Source organism: Carcharhinus amblyrhynchos, chromosome 6 (genome assembly GCF_965287045.1).
Source record: "Carcharhinus amblyrhynchos chromosome 6, sCarAmb.v2.hapA, whole genome shotgun sequence".
Classification (NCBI taxonomy): Eukaryota; Metazoa; Chordata; class Chondrichthyes; order Carcharhiniformes; family Carcharhinidae; genus Carcharhinus; species Carcharhinus amblyrhynchos.
In genome coordinates, this window is record NC_137329.1 from 26,793,904 (window position 1) to 26,815,080 (window position 21,177).

The 21,177-nt window shown below is 45.6% G+C and overlaps 1 protein-coding gene across 1 annotated transcript in view; it reads left to right on the forward strand.

Annotated features, from left to right (window-relative positions):
* The first annotated feature begins 3,616 nt into the window (after positions 1-3,616).
* rnf141 (ring finger protein 141) overlaps positions 3,617-21,177 on the forward strand; it is a 31,273-nt gene continuing 13,712 nt past the window's right edge. Inside the window, exons 1-4 of the mRNA XM_080190084.1 lie at positions 3,617-3,698; positions 12,713-12,916; positions 15,649-15,757; positions 20,245-20,417. Coding sequence (XP_080046210.1) covers positions 12,774-12,916; positions 15,649-15,757; positions 20,245-20,417 — 425 coding nt within the window. The 5' untranslated portion in view covers positions 3,617-3,698; positions 12,713-12,773. The remainder of the gene's footprint in view (positions 3,699-12,712; positions 12,917-15,648; positions 15,758-20,244; positions 20,418-21,177) is intronic.

Consider the following 21,177-nt stretch of genomic DNA (forward strand, 5'->3'; position numbering starts at 1 on the left):
TGTGAGGCAGCAGTATTATCCACTGTGCTGCCCTCATGGTGATGGTTTACTCCGCTGGCACTGTGCACTGCTGCTGAGGGAAGGTGGTGGCTTATAAAGGGGGTTGCTTTGTCCTGGATAGTGTTGAACTTCCAAGTGTTGTTGGAACTGCACTTATCCAAGCAAGTGGACAGTATTCCATCACACACTTGTTTATGCTTTATAGATGGTGGATATGCTTTGGGTAGTCATAGGTTGAGTAACTGAGTTCAGTTTCTGGTCAGCAGGGAGTTTTACCCCAGATTCCCATTGACTTCAGTTTTGCGAGGACTCCTTGATGCCTCACTTAATCAAATCCAGAAACCCAGGGTAATGCTCTGGGGACCAAGATTTGAATCTCACCGTGATAGATAGCGAAATTTGAATTCAATAGAAAACAAGCTTGGAAGTCTACTGATGACCATGATAGCATTGTTGATTGTTGTAAAAACTCACCTCGTCTAATAATGCCCTTTGGGGAAGGAAATCTATCATCCTTACCTGTTCTAACATCTATGTGACTCCAGAACGTTGAAAATGTGGTTGACTTTAAAATGCCTTCGGGGATAGGCAATAAAAAGTCCAGCTAGTCAAGCCCACATCCCAAATAACCTGGTTGGAGTGTCAATACTGAGGAAGAGTCAATTGTTGGAGGGTCAGTACTGAGGGAGTGACACACTGTTGAGGGGAACATGTCAAATTGAGGCACTGTCCATCCTCTGAGATGGATATAAAAGATGACGCAGGCACTATTTGAAGAGTAGGTGAGTTCTCCCGGATAATCCCAATCAATATTTATCCTCAATAAACATTATTAAAATTGGATATCTCCTTGATGTTGGTACGGTTGTGCACAAATCACCAGCCATACTATTTACATTACAACAATAGAACACTTCAGGAAGTGCTGTGACTGTGAAAGGTGCTGTACAATTGCAGGTTATTTACTACTAAAGCTTCAGTGTGTGACTCACTGGGTCTCTCCCATGGGGCCCCCCCATGGCACAGCACAGTGGTTAGCAGTGTAGCCTCACAGGGACCCGGGTTCAATTCCACCCTCAGCTCACTGTGTCGAGTTTGCACATTCTCCCCATGTCCGCATGGGTTTTCTCCAATTTCGATTTTCAATTTTGCTGACGACACCACCGTAGTGGGTCAGATCTCAAACAACGATGAGATAAAGTACAGGAATGAGACAGAGAATCCAGTGAACCAGCGCAGCAACAATAATCTCTCCCTCAATATCAACAAAACGAAGAAGGTTGTCATCAACTTCAGGAAACGTAAAGGATAACATACCCCTATCTACATCAACGGGGATGAAGTAGAAAGGGTCGAGGGCTTTCAAGTTTTTAGATGTCCGGATCACCGACAACCTGTCCTGGTCACCCCCATGCTGACACTATAGTTAAGAAAGCCCACCAACGCCTCTACTTTCTCAGGAGGAGGAGGAAATTTGGCATGTCAGCTACGACTCTCATCAACTTTTACAGATGCACCATACAAAGCACTCTTTCTGGTTGTATCACAGCTTGGTATGACTCCTGCTCTGCCCAAGATCGTAAGGATCTACAAAAGATCATGAATGTAGTCCAAACCATCACGCAAACCAGCCTCCCATTCATTGACTCTGTCTACACTTCCCGCTGCCTCGGCAAAGCAGCCAGCATAATTAAGGACCCTATGCACCCTCGACATTCTCTCTTCCACCTTCTTCCTTTGGGAAAAAGATACAAAAGTCTGAGGTCACATACCAACTGATTCAAGAACAGCTTCTTCCCTGCTGCTGTCAGACTTTTGAATGGGCTTACCTTGCATTAAGTTGTTCTTTCTCTCCATTCTAGCTATGACTGTACCGCTACATTCTACACTCTCGTTTCCTTCTCTATGAGCGGTATGCTTTGTCTGTAAAGCCTGCAAGAAACATTACTTTTCAATGTATGATAATACATGTGACAATAATAAATCAAACCAAAATCAAATTCCTTCACAGTCCGAAAGACATGCCGGTTAGATGCATTGACCCGAACAGGGGCTGGAGTGTGACGACTAGGGTAATTTCACAGTAACTTCATTGCGAAATTAATGTAATACTTGTGACACTAATAAATAAACTTTATAAACACTGGCTCTCTCTCTTTCCCAGTATGTGACCCACTGGCTCTCTCTCTCTCCCTCTGCTAGTAGTTATGATGTGGAGATGCTGGCATTGGATTGGAGTAAACACAGTAAAAAGTCTCACAACAGCAGGTTAAAGTCCAACCAGTTTATTTGATAGTAAACTCACAGGCTTTCCGGGTTCGCCCCTTCGTCAGGTGAATGGAGAGTTCTGGCCTCAGACAGAGCATACAACAGCGCACACAGTTTACTGATTAGAATGCGAGTCTTTACAACTAACCTACTATTCAAGTCTTAAAAGATGCAGACAATGTGAGCGGAAGGAGCATTAGGCATAGGTTAAAGAGATGTGTATTGTCTCCAGACAGTACAGTGAGTGAGATTTTGCAAACCCAGGCAAGTCACGGGGGTTACAGATAGTGCGACATGAACCCAAGATCCTGGTTGAGACCGTCCTCATGTGTGCGGAACTTGGCCATCAGTCTCTGCTCAGTGACTCTGCGCTGTCATGTGTTATGAAGGCCGTCTTGGAGAACCCGAAAGTCAGAGGCCAAATGCCCGTGACCGCTGAAGTGTTCGCCAACAGGAACGGAACAGTCTTGCCCGGTGATTGTTGAGCGATGTTCATTCATCTGTTGTCGTAGCGTCTGCATGGTCTCCCCAATGTACCATGCTTTGGGACATCCTTTCCTGCAGTGTAATAGGTAGACAATGTTGGCCGAGTTGCAAGAGTATGTGCCGTGTACCTGGTGGGATGGTGTACCTGCTGTGACTGACTGGTTCACTCTCTCTCTGTTCCAGTAAGTGACCCACTGGCTCTCTGTGTCCCAATGTGTGACCCCCTGGTTCCCTCTGTCCCAGTGTGACCCACTGGCTCTCTCTCACTCTGTCCCAGAATGTCCCACTGGCTCTCTCTCTCTCTGTGTGCCAGTATGTGACCCACTGGGTCTCCCTCTGACCCAGGGTGTGACGCATTGGCTCTCTCTCTCTCTGTCCCAGTGTGTGACCCACTGGCTCTGTCTCTCTCTGTCCCAGTGTGTGACCCACTGGCTCTGTCTCTCTCTGTCCCAGTGTGAGACCCACTGTCTCTCTCTCTCTGTGTTCCAGTGTGTGACCCAGTGGCTCTCTCTCGCTCTGCGTATTCCAGTGTGTGAACCAGTGGCTCTCTCCCTCTCTCTATCCCAGTGTGAGAGCCAGTGGCTCTCTCTGTCCCAGTGTGTGGCCCACTGGCTCTGTCTCTCTCGCTATGTCCCAATGTGTGACTCACTGGCTCTCCCTCTGTCCCAGTGCGCGGCCCACTGGCTCTCCCTCTGTCCCAGTGCGCGGCCCACTGGCTCGCCCTCTGTCCCAGTGCGCGGCCCCACTGGCTCGCCCTCTGTCCCAGTGTGCGGCCCACTGGCTCTCTGTCTGTGTCCCAATGTGTGACTCACTGGCTTTCTCACCGACCCCGCCTACTGTGACGTCAGTGCGTCCTCGTGCGTGCGCGGCGGCTGGGCACCGGGAGCGCGCGGGGCGGCAGCGGCGGCGCGGACAGGGCGGCGGGAGCGCGGAGCCGGGATCAGGTGAGAGCGCGGCCCGGGCCCGGGGTTCAGGCCCGGCCTCCCAGCGCCCCCTTCCCCGGCCCCAGCCGGGCACCGGGACACCCGGGCCCCGCCTGACTGAGCAACCCCGACCCGGGCACCCTTTAGTCGCTGTCAGAGCCGCCGCACCGGCCCTGCCCCCACAGCCCGCTTCCCCCGCCCCTCCCCCCGCCAGCAGCTGAGGTAACCTTCCCCCCCCTTTCCCCCGGGATGGGAAGCTGGCCTGGTGTGAGCTGTACCTGTCCCCGCCGCTCCCCCATCTCCAGGGCTGAGGAGCTCCCCATGCCCCTTGTCTCATTCCCAGGGTGCCGGGTTCCCCGTTCCCCGTTTCCCCCGGGGTGCCGGGTTCCCCGTCCCCGTTTCCCCCGGGGTGCCGGGTTCCCCGTCCCCGTTTCCCCCGGGGTGCCGGGTTCCCCGCCCCCGTTTCCCCCGGGGTGCCGGGTTCCCCGTCCCCGTTTCCCCCGGGGTGCCGGGTTCCCCGTCCCCGTTTCCCCCGGGGTGCCGGGTTCCCCGTCCCCGTTTCCCCCGGGGTGCCGGGTTCCCCGTCCCCGTTTCCCCCGGGGTGCCGGGTTCCCCGTCCCCGTTTCCCCCGGGGTGCCGGGTTCCCCGCCCCCGGGGTGCCGGGTTCCCCGTCCCCGTTTCCCCCGGGGTGCCGGGTTCCCCGCCCCCGGGGTGCCGGGTTCCCCGCCCCCGTTTCCCCCGGGGTGCCGGGTTCCCCGCCCCCGTTTCCCCCGGGGTGCCGGGTTCCCCGCCCCCGTTTCCCCCGGGGTGCCGGGTTCCCCGCCCCCGTTTCCCCCGGGGTGCCGGGTTCCCCGCCCCCGTTTCCCCCGGGGTGCCGGGTTCCCCGCCCCCGTTTCCCCCGGGGTGCCGGGTTCCCCGCCCCCGTTTCCCCCGGGGTGCCGGGTTCCCCGCCCCCGTTTCCCCCGGGGTGCCGGGTTCCCCGCCCCCGTTTCCCCCGGGGTGCCGGGTTCCCCGCCCCCGTTTCCCCCGGGGTGCCGGGTTCTCCTGTTCGCCCCCTGCGCTACTTCATCTGAATCAGTGAAAACAAACTTCTTGGTCTTAACAATTGAACCTGCACAGCTAGTTTAATTTGTGTCAATTTAAATTTGTTTTCTGAGTACAAAGAATTGAAAATGCTGGTGACAACAGCTTCACTCTGTGCTGAGAGATCTCAATTATTGTTCAAGAATAATGCATGCCTTCAGGCAGCTATGCAATTGAAGGATTGCGATCATTGTCACCTGATCAGAGACTGCTACTTATTTCAGACGTGCTATATAGTTATGAGCATAAACTGAAGAATTCTCCTTTGTAGTTAATTTTCTTGCTATTATGATAGCCATTTCCATGCGAAGATAAAAATTGTTTGTCAAGTATACTTGAAAATGCAGGCACTTAGCCCTCCAAGGTGGTTTCATTATTCAGTAAAATTGTGGTTTATTGGGATTTTAACACTGTGTACCCATCCTGGGTAATGGTGCATGATAATCTGTTCATTATCACCTTGCTATTTATGGGAGTTTGCTGTATGCTAATTAGCTGCCTTTTTTTTAACCTTACAACACTGACTAAACTGAAGCAGTTCATGTCCAAATGCAGCAAGACCTGGAGAATATCCAGGCTTGAGGCTAAGAAGTGGCAAGTAACAAAAACAAAAAATGCTGGAAAATCTCAGCATGCCTGACAGCATCCATGGGGAGAGAACAGAGTCAACATTTCGAATCTAGATGATCCTTTGTCAAAGCCAAGATTTATACTGTTGGGGTGGGGGAAGAGAGGGTGTGGAACTGGACAAAGGGAACGTAAATGACAACAGAGAATCCTTACAGTGCAGAAAGAGGCCATTTGGCCCATCAAGTCTTCACTGACCACAATTCCACGTAGGCCCTATTTCTGTCATCCCACGTATTTACCCTAAGAACATAAGAAATAGGAGCAGGAGTAGGCCATCTAGCCCTTCGAGCCTGCCCCGCCATTCAATAAGATCATGGCTGATTTGAAGTGGCTCAGTTCCACTTTCCCGCTTTCTCCCCATAACCCTTAATTCCCTTGTCTGTCAAAAACCTATCTACCCGTGTCTTAAATATATTTAGCGAGGTAGCATCCACCACTTCAACGGGCAGAGAATTCCAGAGATTCACCACCCTTTGAGTGAAGAAGTTCCTCCTCAACTCCGTTCTAAACTGCCTCCCTCTTATCTTGAGGCTGTGCCCTCTAGTCCTGCTGTCCTTTCTGAGCGGGAAGAATCTCTCTACCTCTACCCTATCCATCCCTTTCATTATCTTATACGTCTCTATAAGATCCCCCTTCATCCTTCTAAACTCCAACGAGTACAGACCCAGCCTATTTAGTCTCTCTTCGTAGCCTAACCCCCTCGTCTCCAGTATCAGCCTAGTGAATCTCCTCTGCACTCCCTCCAAGGCCAAAATATCCTTGCGACCAAAACTACACGGTACTCCAGCTGCGGCCTCACCAATGCCCTGTACAGTTGCAGCAAGACCTCCCTGCTTTTATATTCTATCCCCCTCGCTATAAAGGCCAGCATCCTATTCGCCTTCTTGATCACCTGCTGCACCTGTAGACTGGGTTTTTGCGACTCATGCACAAGGACCCCCAGGTCCCTCTGCACCGTAGCATGCTGCAGTTATTCGCCCTTTAAATAGTAATCCCTCCTACTATTATTCCTGCCAAAGTGGATAACCTCACACTTGCTAACATTGTACTCCATCTGCCAGGTCCTCGCCCACTCGCTTAGCCTATCCAGATCCCTCTGCAGACTTTCCACACCCGCCACACAATTTGCTTTTCCGCTCATCTTTGTGTCATCAGCAAATTTCATCACCCTACACTCAGCCCCCTCTTCCAGATCATCTATATAAATGGTAAACAGCTGAGGCCCCAGCACCAATCCCTGTGGCACTCCACTAGTTACCAACCGCCAATCAGAATAGCACCCATTGATACCAATTCTCTGCCTCCTATTAGACAACCAATCCTCTATCCACGCTAACACCTTACCCCTAACCTTCTGAAGCAACCTTTTGTGCGGCACCTTATCAAACACCTTTTGAAAATCGAGAAACACCACATCCACCGGTTCCCCTCTGTCTACCCTGCTAATCCCCCTGACATTAGGGTCAATTTAGTATGGCTAATCAACCTGACCTGCACATCTTTGGACTGTGGGAGGAAACCCACGCAGACCCAGGGAGAACATGCAAACTCCACACAGTGACCCGAGGCCAAAATTGAACCCGGTCCCTGGCGCTGTGAGGCAGCAGTGCTAACTATTATGCCACCATGCTACACACAAGGATACAGAATGGGGAGACAGAAGATTGCAAAGGTGCTAAAAGTGTCCATTAAGTGGTCAGAATGTGAGAATGGCAGAACACAGTAGCAAGTAACACTCATGCTGCACCAGTAAGAGGCAATGATCATCTTCAACAGGAAAGAATTTAATCATCACCCCTTGGCATTCAGTGGCATTATCATCACTAAATCCTTCACTATCAACATCTTGGGGGTTACCATTGACCATAAACTCAACGGGTGTAGCCATATGTGGCTACCAGAGCAGATCAGAGGCTAGGAATCCTGTGACTAGTAAGTCACTTCTCGATGCCCAAAGCCTGTCCAACCTCTACAAACATAGAAACTAGAAGCAGGAGTAAGCCATTCTGCTCTTTGAGCCTGCTCTGCCGTTGATTTTGATCATGGCTGATCAGCGAATTCAATAGCCAGATCCTGCCTTTTCCCCATATCCCTTGATCACTTTAGCCCCGAGCTATACCTAATTCCTTCTTGAAATTAGATAATATTTTGGCCTCAACTACTTTCTGTGGTAGTGAATTCCACACATTCTTCTCTACACCCACCTCCCCCCTCCCCCTCCCCCCTCCCCCTCCCCCCTCCCCCTCCCCCTCCCCCCTCCCCCTCCCCCCTCCCGCCCGCAAGCTTTACCCTTTAACTTCAAACTGTAAACCCTAGTTCTAGACTCATCCACCATTGGGAACATTCTTTCTGAACCTATCCTGTCTAACCCTGTTAGAATTTTATACGTTTCTATGAGATCCTCTCTCACTCTTCTAAACTCCAGTGAATATAACCCTAGTTGACTTGGCTGTCCACATATCTGTCATCCCAGGAATCAGCCTGGTAAACCTTTGCTGTACTGTCTCTGTAGCAAGGACATTCTTCATCAGATAAGGACACCAGAACTGCACACAATGTTCCGATTGTGGCTTCACCAACACCCTATACAATTGCAGCAAAACATCCCTATACTCAAATCCTCTCGCTATGAAGGCCAAAATACCATTTGCCTTCTGTGCTGCCTACCAGGCACAAATCAGGAATGTAGTGGAATATTCTGCGCTTGCCTGGATGAGTGCAGCTCCAACAATGCACAAGAAGCTTGACACCACCCGGACAAAGCAGCTTGATTGATTGACATTCATTCCACAAACATTCACTCCCTTTGCCATTGGCGCACAGCAGCAGCAGTGTATACCATCTACAAGATGCACTGCAGGAACTTACCAAGACTCCTTAGAGACCACCAAAGATTAACCGCAATACGTTCAGATACAATATGTCTGAATCGTGGGTTTAGATCACAGTCTCAAAATCAGTCCTGGTTTTGGTTGTAGTAAATGGCATTAACGCCACTCCCGCCCTTTATCTTCAAACTGTAAACCCTTTATATGCGTCTTAAGAAATGGTTGTGTGCAGAAGATTCAGTTTTGTTAAGCTCATGTCCTTAATGTTTTAGATAGGTTGGCGAATAGTTGTCGCATTCTCACCACAGGTTTTCCAAGAAATACACTGCAATTCATTGCAGTTCTATCTTCAATGTAAGGACACACTTTAGGATGTATAAGAACATAAGAACTAGAAGCAGGAGTAGGCCACCTGGCTCCTCGAATCTGCTCCGCCATTCAATAAGATCTTGGCTGATCTTTTTGTGGACTCATCTCCACTTGTCCACTCACCATAACCCTTAATTCCTTTACTGTTCAAAAATTTATCTATCCTTGCCTTAAAAACATTCAATGAGATAGCCTCAACTGCTTCACGGGGCAGGGAATTCCACAGATTCATAACCCTTTGTGTAAAGAAGTTCCTCCTCAACTCAGTACTAATTTGGGTGGCATGGTAGCACAGTGGTTAACACTGCTGCTTCACAGTTCCAGGGACCTGGATTCGATTCCCGGCTTGGGTCACTGTCTGTGTGGAGTTTGCACATTCTCCTTGTGTCTGCGTGGGTTTCCTCCCACAGTCCAAAGATTGGCCATGCTAAAATTGCCCTTAGTGTCCTAAGATGCTTAGGTTAGACGGATTAGTGGGTAAAATATATAGGGATATGGGGGTAGGGCCTGGGTGGGATTGTGGCCAGTGCAGACTTGATGGGCTGAAGGGCCTGTTTCTGCACTGTAGGGTTCTATGATTTAAATTTGCTTCCCCTTAGTTTGGGGCCATGACCCCTAGTTCTAGTTTCACCTGTCAGTGGAAACAACTTCCCTGCTTCTACCTTATCTATTCCCTTCATAATCTTATATTTTTCTATAAGATCTGCCCTCATTCTTTTGAATTTCTTTCTACTGCCACACTTCAGGTGTTAGATCTTACCTAATGCACATTCCTGTAATGCCCATCAAGAAGAGGTTTAAAGGTTGTCATTTCAAATGTACAAGCTCTCAGACATCAAATACCAGAGCCACAAAGTCTGCAACCTCTTTATTGATCTGTGTTCAAACACATTCATTGTTTACTTGACATCAGTTAAATTTTGCAACCTTAAAGGGACATGCACACTCTTAAAGAGCACTAATGTTTAGAAATAACTTTGTTTATCAAGATATAATTTACCTATCCTTATCCACTGCTGTGAATAGCACCGTGTGAACTTGCTGGGACAATATGAAAATGGTACATCACACTTTACCTGCCTGTGACAGTTTACAGTTTCAGCCATTTTTCTACAAATAAACAAATGTTCATTTGTTAGGGACCCTGAATATCTCAACTGAAATGATGAGACAGAGGAGGGAGAAGCAGCAGCAGTTGAGCGGTCCAGAATGTGGGCCATGATAAATGCCTTAAATGTAAGAGATCAACAGCAGAGAACAAGAGAAACATCTTTGCATAAAGAGATCTGAAGCTGTGCTATTTACTTCCTGCATTAGTGATTAAATGTCAACATTCAGGATTAGATTGGAGATGCAGATGAAGGAAAGTTTGAAGCTTTTTCCCAAGGTGGAAGAATCAATTACCGGGGCACATAGGTTTAAGATACGAGGGGCAAGGTTTACAGGAGATGTATGAGGCAAGTTTTTTTACACAGAGGGTGGTGGGTGCCTGGAACCGATGCCGGGGGAGGTAGTGGAAGTAGGTATGATAGTTTTAAGAGGCATCTGGACAAATACACGAGTAGGATGGGAATAGAGGGATATAGTCCCTGGAACGGTAGGGGTTTTAGTTCAGTCAGGCAGCATGGTTAGTGCAGGCTTGGAGGGCCAAAGGGCCTGTTCCTGTGCTGTAATTTTCTTTGTTCTTTGAAAATGGGTTGAATAGAAATAGATTGATTATATGTAATTAGACCAGTTGCGTTTTTTTTGTAGCTTTGAGTTGGCTACTGAATTGTTTCCCTCTTTCTGTCATGGCCCTGAGCAGAGTAGAGTTTCAGCATCCTCACTTGACCACACAAAATCACTGATATACCTCTAAAATCTGCCCTTAGGAAACATGCAGAGACGACCTGCAAATTCATTCTCCTGCTCTCCTTTTCCTTCTCTTCCTGTTGAAGCAGCTGCCTTCATTTGGCTGTTCCCGTCTTTGGAATGACATAGATCAGGAGTTCACAGTGAGGAAGACCGTATAGAAAAACTCGCATTCCATCACACTCAGATTGACTTACTTAGGAGCACTCTGACCTAAGTTGAAAGGTCATGGGTTCACACTTTTCATTCTAGGACCTCAGCACACAACCTAAACTGGTTCCTTCTGTCCAAGGCTTTAGATCACCATAAAGAACAGTGGCCTCAGCACTTGCCGTAACAGCACACCACTCACTACCCCCACCTCACCCCTATCACTCACTGTCCCCAGAGTGCCCTGTGGCCTCTGGCCATCTCGTAACAGTTCCATTCACAGTTTTCTGTGGTATAGCCAAGTTTTCAGTCTCCCATTCCATGCCCTCCAAACTTGTGATAAGTCTTCAGTCAAAAGCCTTGCTGAGCTATGAGGAGAGGCTGAATAAACTAGGCTTGTACTCGTTAGAGTTTGGAAGAATGAGGGGAGATCTCATTGAGACATATAAGATGATGAATGGGATGGATAGGATAGAGGTGGAGAGACTCTTCCTGCTTAGAAAGGACTAGGGGGCACAGCCTCAAGATAAAGGGGGGGGCGGTTTAGAACGGAGTTGAGGAAGAACTTCTTCACTCAAAGGGTGGTGAATCTCTGGAATTCTCTGCCCGTTGAAGTGGTGGAGGCTACCTCGCTAAATATTTTTAAGACGCGGGTTGATGGGTTTTTGATAAGAGCGGGGATTAAGGGTTATGGGGAGAGGGCGGGAATGTGGAACTGAGCCACGACAGATCAGCCATGATCTTATTGAATGGCGGGGCAGGCTCGAAGGGCTAGATGGCCTACTCCTGCTCCTATTTCTTATGTTCTTACGAAATCGCATTCCCATTTACTGGCAATAAGCATCTGTCACTTCCCCAAAGAACTCCACTTAAAGTTTCAGGGTTATTTATTAGTGTCGAGAGTAGGCTTACGTTAACACTGTGATGAAGTTATTGTGAAAATACCCTAGTTGCCACACTCCAGCACCTATTCGGGTACATTGAGGGAGATTTTGGCAAGGCCAGTGCACCTAACTGGCACGTCTTTTGGATTATTAGGCAAGACCTCCATCCAATAACTGTAATGACCTCGCCTTACTACAGTCTCCCTGTTACGACATTTCATCTTTCCAGGAAGGCTTCAGCTACTTTATCCATGATGGCCTTAGTCTTTATTGCTCCTATGTCCCTTTTTAAGAATTGGTGTTACACATCTACTTTCTATTCATAAGAAGTTGGAGCAAAGGTAGGCAAGTTGGCCCTTGAGACTGCTTCGCTATTCAATAAGATCATGGCTGATCTGATTTTCTGTCTATACCCTCTCTTCTAGGTCAAAAACCTGGTTCATTCAGCTTTGAATATATCCAATAACCCAGCCTCCATTGCTGTCTGGGGTGCAGAATTCCAAAGATTAACAACCTACTGAGAGAAGAAATTCCTCCTCATCTCAGTGTTAATGTTGGTTAGCATTGCTGCCTCACAGCACCATAGACTGAGGTTCAATTCCTGACTTGGGTGACAGTGCAGAGTTTGCACATTCTCTCTCTGGGTGCTCCGATTTCCTCCCACCGTCCAAAAGACGTGCTGGTTAGGTGCATCGGCCATGCTAACTTCTCCCTCAGTGTACCCAAACAGGCACTAGAGTGTTGCGACTAGGGGATTTTCACAGTAACTTCTTTGCAGTGTTAATGTAAGTTACTTATGACAAATAAATAAACTTCAAATCTTTTCTGAAACTGTGCTCCCTAATTCGTGATTCCCACATTGAGAAGAAATATTCTGTAACACAGTTCCTGTTTTATTGTATACGTTAATAAAGTTCACCGTGTACCATAATTCAATGATCAGCAAAAGCAGAATCATTCACCCCTATTGCTAATAATGGAATCTTGCCGTGCACAAACTTGGGCTATTGGAATCACTCACACAAGCGACAGTGATCACTTTGGAAGTGTTTTGGAATATCTGTAATAATCCTGTGCTTTCTAATTTATTTTCCTTTCTGATCATTTGGGGGGCAGGCTGGGGTGGGGGGTGCTAGAATTGCCCCACGGTGCTGTGTTTTGGAACTGTTTTGTATATCTCATTGAACTGTCCAAGTTAATAATTGACAGAACCTTCTCGCCTGTTCGTTTCTCTAAACAGGAGCTTTACAGATGACCCCAATCTAGAACCCGTGGTGAAGCCACCCATCAGTTGTCCAGTGATGGGTCAGCATATTTCGAATCAAACTCCGGCAGTCTTTAATAAATTGCCGGATCGGATGATGAAGCATGCTGCCCTGGTGAGGGAAAGTGGCTTCCTGACTTATGAGGAGTTTCTCGCCAGGGTGGCAGAACTTAACGAAATGTGAGTTTCCCCCTTGTTTTATAAAAATGCATACTAAATGGTAAAAAGGTAGCACTGCTGATCAAGGGACAGTTTTTATAGTGCGATAGTGCGATAGTGCGGTAGTTGAAGTTAACAGCATCCTCTTGCTAACTAAATAAGAGTTGTTGAATGTTGTGCTGGTGCCTACTTGAATGACCTTCATGCTTATGATCATGTGATTAATTACCAGAGTCAAGTGAGTAGATCACCTGACAGTCTCTCAGTAAAGAATCACACAGCACAGAAAGGAGGCCATTCATCCCATTGTTTCTGTGTCAGCTCTTTGAAAGAGGCATCTAATTATTTCCAACTGCTCTGACTCTTTCCGCACAGTCTTGAAAATCTGCTCATTCTCTGCCTAAAGAGAAGTTGAACTTTTGCCAGTGTGAAGACACAGACTGAATTGTATTCTATTTCACATTGTTTCAACATTCATTTCCAGTCGGATGAAGAACGATTGTGTTGTTGGGTGATGTCGGATTGTTTGCACGTCTGCGTATTTTTCTTCCTACCGACCCTCAACTGTTCTGGCACACAGGTGTTGAATGTGCTGCTCTGAGTGAAGGGAAATTCCCGAATGTTAATTAATGTTACGGGGAAAGTTTTCCGACTTTAGTGCTTTGATGGCACGCTTGACTCACCGGGAGCAAATCGTGGAAACTTGGAGGCATCTTTTAGCTGATTTTTCAAATGGTTAAAATTTATTGTCGGAAAGCTATGCGTCCTCTGGATTTTTCAGTTATGTGCTTCCGGCAGCCAAGGTTTCCCTGTTGAGAGCCTGAAGTTGGAAAATGACCCCTTGCATTTTTTCGCATCGGAATTTCAGAATATTCTGTTTTTGTTGTGATGTTCTCATCTGGAAATTATTTTTCTTGAAAACTGTGACATCAGACAAAATTTCCTTTCAAAATGTTGTGAGGATTTATTTTCTTACAAACTCGCGCGTTGGTATGACAATCCAGTCACACTTCCCTATAAAGTATTAACTCATCTTCACTTTTTTTTAGCTCAATTTTCATTTCCACTTGCATTGCAGTTGCCTTGGGATATTTTTCTACATTGAGGTGCTATAAAAGTACAAGTTGTTCTAATTTCATAGAATCCGTACGGTGCAGAAGGGGGCCATTCGGCCTTTCAAACCTTCACCGACAACTATCCCATCCAGGCCCTTTCATTGTATCCCCATGTATTTACTCTGCTCATCTTCCTGACACTAAGGGTTAATTTAGCATTGCCACTCAACCTAACTCGCATATCTTTAAAGTGTGGAAAGAAACTGGAGCATCCGGAGGAAACCATGCAGTCACCGGGAGAATGTGCAAACTCCACACAGATAATGACCTGGAATTGAACTCGGCTCCCTGGCGCTGTGAGGCAGCAGTGCTAACCATGGTGCTACCCTGCTGCCCATGTGTGTTAGATGCTTTCCATGCTATTGTTCTACTATTTTAAACTATTTAATTCTTCCTCGTCTGAAAGATATTAGTAACTGAAAATCTGCTCTCAGCCACTCGGCTATTGCTGTTCACCGTTAACTTGCATCCAATCACAGAGAGTGCACAGAAACAGGCCATTCAACCCAGCTGGTCTATGCTGCACACAGCCCTGCTTGCACATATCAGCATTACCCTTCTATGAACTGTAATGGTCCTTATTTCCTGTCCTTTGCTCTTTTACTTCCAGAACCAGCTGCAATTTGTGCTTTCATCACTTTACTGTAAATAGCTCTGCAGATGTTTTAAATCAGAGATTGTCCTTCATTTGTTTACTCAAGGGATGCATATGTCACTGGCAAGGTCAACATTTATTGGCCCTGCTCAGATGCACTGAACTGAGGTGCAAGTAGAATGATCATTGATCTAAAAAAGTAGAGTTTATGAGGTGATATGGGTTAATACTTTATAATCAAGCAGAATGCTGGTGAGCCAGCTCTTGAGATGTAGTCATGTGGTGTTGTTCCTAGACTTATTTGTAGTAGTTTGATGCAACTGTGTGGCTTGCTTCAAAAATAGAAAATGCTGGAAAATCTCAGCAGGTCTGACAACATCTGTGGAGAGAGAATCGAACCACCATTTTGAGTCAGGATGGGGATGATCCTTCATTAACTGACAAAGAGTCATCCTGACTTGAAACATTGGCTCAATTCTCTCTCCGCAGATGCTGTCAGACGTGTTGAGACTTTCCAGCAATTTCTGTTTTTGTTTCAGATTTTGTCTTTATCCGTGTGGCTTGCTTTGCTATTTCATAAGGCAGTTAAGAGCCTTTCACATTGCTGTGGATTGGAAATCATGAATAGACCAAACTATATCCACACCCCACCTTCCTTTATCTTTAAAAGCTGCTGTTTGATCGTTGTTGAGTTCTCGCTCTTTTTTCCTGACTCCCTTATGCCTTTGCTGGAAATATGCCATTTCTTGTGACGACCTCCACTGACTATGCTGGTGAGGCCCATGCAGGAGGAATGTCTATTTGCATAAAGAACCCAAGGGTGATGGTGTCCATCACATCAGTGTTACAAGAGGTTGGGGGGTTGGGGGGGGGGTGGGGGGGGGGGGGGAGGAGGGGTGAAAGAATCTGATTGGTTTTGTAATTAAAAACCTGGAATTATTTGCTGAATAGATAATGAAGTCCCATTCTAAGGTTAAATATATCTGTACCAAGTCTTTAACACCAGAGAAATGTTACTGTTCTAGCTTTTCTACCCCTTATAGCACAGAAAGACTGACTGTTGGGCAAGAGAAATGCTTATTGTTTGAAGTGCAGCCTGGATCTGATTCCTCGGCTCTTTGGAAAGTCATTGTTAGGATTGTTAGCTCGAAGGTATGTAAAAAATAGTTATATAAACTATTAAACTATATATTAAGTTATTTAACCACTTCAGTGCTACTTTAAGCAAATTATATATGCATTGTATATCCACACTTGCCATGATTAGAATTTTTTTTTAATTTGGTAGTCAGCACTGGTGTTAAATTTAAAGGTGGTGTGATTTCTGATGCTTTATCAAGAAGCCCCATTGAAACATTGATTTCAGAGAGTGGGAAAGTCTGCATTTACGTTCACAGCTCTTCTCAAAGCCCTTCTCAATTAATTGCTTTAAGTTTAACCACTCTTGTTATATAGCCAAATGGAATAATAAATTTGCACACAGCTGGATCTCACATATTACAAAAGAGATGAATGACTGGTCAGTGTGTGTGTGGGGGGTGGTGCGTGGTGCAGAGAATGTCAGGTATCCTCCCTGCAATAATCCACTGGACGTTCTGTCTGGGCAGTGGCCGAATCTGAGTGCAACACTGCCACATGACTGAGCTGATTTCTGTACTCTGCTCTCCCAGAGTGAGGCTGGAACCCACGGCACAGCATCTCACCTGAAACTACTATCAAATTGAACTGAACTCTTCACGTCGATCCAGTGGGAATCTATTGATAAAAGTTTTGGTCTCAGAATGTCAGTTGTTTCATGTTATATCAGTTCAACGTGTTATAAGATTGGCCTTATTGGCAATCTCATAAATAGGGCCCAAGGCATTTGCTCACTGTGCAGCTGAAATAGCATAGATTAAAACAGTTCTACAAGATAGTGGCTATGCTGATGAGATTATTGCTCACTGTATATTGTACAAACTCATGAATGGGTTGAAGGTTACCGCTTTCAGTCCTGAAAAGTGCCCAGTTTACCTCCGGAAAGGGTATCCGAAAAATTTAAGCAACAGCTGAAGCTAGCCATTTCACGCTGCTACTATGCAGTAGCACACTAACGGGATGCTGCAGTTGAGCCAAAAAGATACAAAATTCAATTCCAGTGGGATGCTAGGTATGTAGGCCATATGTCCCAAAGACTGGCAGATCATATCAAACAGCACATCCCTTTGGCTGTTCACAACAGGCAAGTGTTTTACCCGATCCAACCAGCCTGTGCTTACAAAATTCAAAAAATGTTGCTCGACAATAGATGTGATCCTGCAATTGGACAACATTCTTGTGTGGGTTAGGTAGATTGGCCATGCTAAATTGCCCCTTAGTACCCCAAGATATGTAGGTTATTAGCCATGGTAAATGCGTGGAGTTACAGGGACAGGGTGGAGTGCAGGCACTGGGTGGGATGCTCTTTCGGATAGTTGGTGCAGACTTGATGGGCCGGATGGCCTCTATGGGATTCTATGGTTCTATTTTCTAAACAATCCTGAGTGTACCACAATCAAATTCTGTAGCAGGCTTGTGACTTGTCTGCAAACATTTATTAAAAGGTATGCCTAAAATTATTATTTTCCAATTTTTGATACTTTGTGGATAACCTTCCCCGCTGGATGGCCACTGTGACGTACCCTTCTCCCTCGAGTGGAAGAGGTTAAATTCCTCCATTTGTGTCACTTTGTTCATATTCCATGCAGACCAGGGGTTTTCAAACATGCCAGACAAGGGGAAGACTGAGAATCCTTGTATATATTGACACACACTGAGGGTGCCCCAGTCCTACCTTTCAAAAGGGTTAAATTATGAGCGCAGGATAAAAGCAAATTTTTGCGGATGCTGGAGTCTGAAACCAAAAGAGAAAATTCTGGATAATCTCAGCTGCCTGACCTGCTGAGATTTTCCAGCATTTTCTCTTTTGGTTTTAAATTATGAGCACAAGTGGCAAAGACAAGGCTTATATTCCATCAAGTATGCAAGAGATGATCTAATTGAAGTGTTTCAGATGATTAAGGGATTCAGTAGGCTAGATAGGAGAAAATATTTTCTCTGCTGGGGAGTTTAGTACAACTGGACATAACCTTAAAATCAGAGCCAGCATCAGGTATGATGTCAGGATGATAGACTTCTCCACACAAAGGGCAGTGGAAATCCAGAACTCACAACCTCCCTCTCAACCCCTAGCCCCAAAAAAACGGGAGCAGAGAAGCGAATATGTCTGAGGCAGAAATGCTAATTAAACATTTCAAAAACTGAGACGGAGAGCTTTTTGTTTGCTAAGGTTATTAAGGATTACGGAACCCAGGTACTAAATGAAGATACAGATCAACCATGACATAATTGAGAGGTTAAATGGCCTCTTCCTGTATGCAAGCAATAATCACTTCTTTTCATGTACAGCAATGAAAAGGGACACCGTTTTTAAAAAATCATGTTGTAGTGATTTGGTGAGTGCAAAAACTTAAAGGGCCTGGAAATGTGATGGTCTTTAATTGCAGCTTCATGTTCTATCTCTGTTAAACAAAATTCCACGCTAAAAGGACTTTACACAAAACTCCCAATTTTGTCTTTATGGCTTAGCTCAGTCCCAGAGGATTTAAGCCCAATTCCAGAATGAGAGGACGTAACCTTAACTGATATTTAAAATGCAGTGCTGAACGAGTGTTACCCGGTCAGAAATGCCATTTTTCAGATAAAATGCTAAACTAAGACTTTATCTGCTAGTTCAGCTTTACAAGAAAAAATGGAGCAGTCTCACTACATTGTGACCAACGTTTCTCTCCTCAACTAACTCCAATAAAAGGAACAGAGAGTAACCAGACATTCAACTCATTTGCTGTTTGTGAGTGCAAAAATGCCAACTGTGTTGGTCTGTATAACATCAGTGACAACACTTCAGCACAGTATTCCATTGGTTATGAAGCAAGTGGGCACTTACTACTTAAAGTTCAATAAGGTGCTAAATAAGTGCAAGAAGCAAACCAAATTGTGAAAGAGTAAATGCCATCAATTTGTTTAAGTAAAGAAGATGATGAAAAATGTGTACCAAAAGTGAAAAGAAAAACTGAAAGGAAAGAAAGAAAGGCTTGCATTTATATGGAACCTTTCATGGATGTCACAAAGCACTGTACACTTACTTCAGTACTTTTTTGAAGTGTTGTTACAGTTATAACATAGGAGTCATGGCAGCCAATAGCTGCCTACAACAATAATGTGATAGTGACTAGGTAAAAATCTGTTTTTGTGATATTTGATTGAAGGAGCATAGAAGATAGGAGCAGGAATAGGCCATTCAGTCCTTCGAGCCTGCTCCATCATTCATCACGATCATGGCTGATCATCCAACTCGATAGCCTAATCCTGCTTTCTTCCCATAACATTTGATCTCGTTCGCCCCAAGTGCTATATCCAGCCACCTCATGAATACATTCAATGTTATAGAAATGACTTTGAAGAATGAGCATTGACCCCAGGACTATGGGGATAACTCCTATGTTCTCTGAAATGGTAGCATGGGATCTCTTACCCTTCCAGGGAAGACAGACGGAACCTCAGTTTAATGTCTCATCTGAACAATGGTGCCACCAAAAGTGCAATCTTGAGTCTTGTCCAATTTTTGTGATTTTGTAAAATATCGTCCTTGTTTTTTAACTCCTCCAAGACCGTATCTCTTCCCATCCCTGTAACCTACTTTTGCTTCTATTTCTATATTTCCACAGCCATTCTTGATCTCTGTGGTCCTCTAATTCCATCCTCTTGTGCATTCCCCATTGCTCCTGTCAACCTACCATTGGTGGTCATCCCTTCAGCCACTAAGGCTTTAAGCTTTGGAATTCCCTTCCTAAAGCTCTCCCTCTCTCTACTTCTTCTATTAAGGTATTCCTTAAAACCTATCTCCTAGACCAAGTTTTTGGTTTTGCATGGCTTGGGGTCAAATTTTGTTTGATGATGCTCCAGTGGAGCACATTGGGAGATTTCAGTAGAGTCATAGAGATTTACAGCATGAAAACAGGCCCCTTGGCCCAACTTGTCCCTGCCATACAGTTTTTAACATTAAGGTAGTCCCAATTGGCCCATATCCCTCTATACCCATTTTACCATGTAACTGTTTAAATGCTTTTTAAAAGAGAAACTGTACCCGCCTCTACTACTGCCTCTGGCAGCTTGTTCCAGACATTCACCACCCACTGGACCCTTTTATATCTCTCCCCTCTAACCTTAAACTTATGCATTCTAGTTTTAGACTTCCCTACCTTTGGGATAAGATGTTGACTATCTCTACCTTATCTATGCCCCTCATTATTTTATGGAGCTCTATAAGATCACCCCTCAGTCTTCTAAACTCTAGGGAAAAAAAGTCCCAGTCTATCCAGCCTCTCCTTATAACTCAAACCATCAAGTCCTGGTAGCATCTAAGTAAATCTTTTCTGCGCTCTTTCTGGTTTAATAATATCCTTTCTACAATAGGGTGACCAGAACTGTACACAGTATTCCAAGTGTGGCTTTACTAAACAATTAAAGGCACTATATAAATACAAATTGTGCTTGTTTTTGTGTGTGCTGCATGACATACTCTGCTGCCTTTAACCGTATGGTGAATATTATTTTGATAGATCAACAAGACAACTGGAAATATTGATGTCTCTAGGATTCTAAATCTCTATCAGTTCACTCAGCTGTATCGGGAGATCACCATGCAGGCAAGTGGGGTTCTTACCCAGAGCAGCATCTGTGAAGGGACGGCAGCAGATGGATCATCATGTCAGGCCAGTATTTGGCTGGGCAAGTGAGTGAACATTTGATAATTAGATTAATGAAGTACTGAATGTTCCAGAGATGCAATATTAATTTCATGGCTTGTTGATCTGTTCTTCACTGCTTCGAAAAGTCTCACCTACATCTGGTGCCTTACTAGGAGAGCGAGCTTTGAAAAGGATTTTGTGTTTTTGTTTACAGAACAGTATTTTGCAATCTTTTTTCCATCAAGATAAGACATTCTGGGCATGAGGTGAACACTGGTGAAACTGGCATTTATTTCCCAATCCCAAATGGCCTTTGAGGAAGTGGTACCTTCCTTATGGTATGACTAGATCTGCAGAAGCTGAGACCAACAAAAGGAAGGCTTAATAATAGATGATGGAGCTGACAGCGAAAAGAGAAAAGCACAGGAAGTTTTATTTGTCCTGCCTGTTACTCACCTCTCATGATACTAAGAGAAAATAAGTAATGTTTTCCTTTGAGGGTTTGACAGGCTAGATACTGAGAGGCTTATTTCCCTTGACAGGAGAATCTATAACTAATGTCAGAATCTTAGGATGGATGTTGTTTAATTATGACTAAGGTGAAGAGATATTTTTCTCCTGGAGAGAGTTACGGATGCTCAGTCATTGACTGTTCAGTTCTGAGATCAATGGGTATTTGTGCACAGTGGTTCTCACTGCTGCCTGACAGTGCAAGGGACCCGGGTTCGATTCCCAGCTTGGGTCACTGTCTGTGTGGAGTCTGTACATTCTCCCCATGCGTGTGTGGGTTTCGTCTGGGTGCTC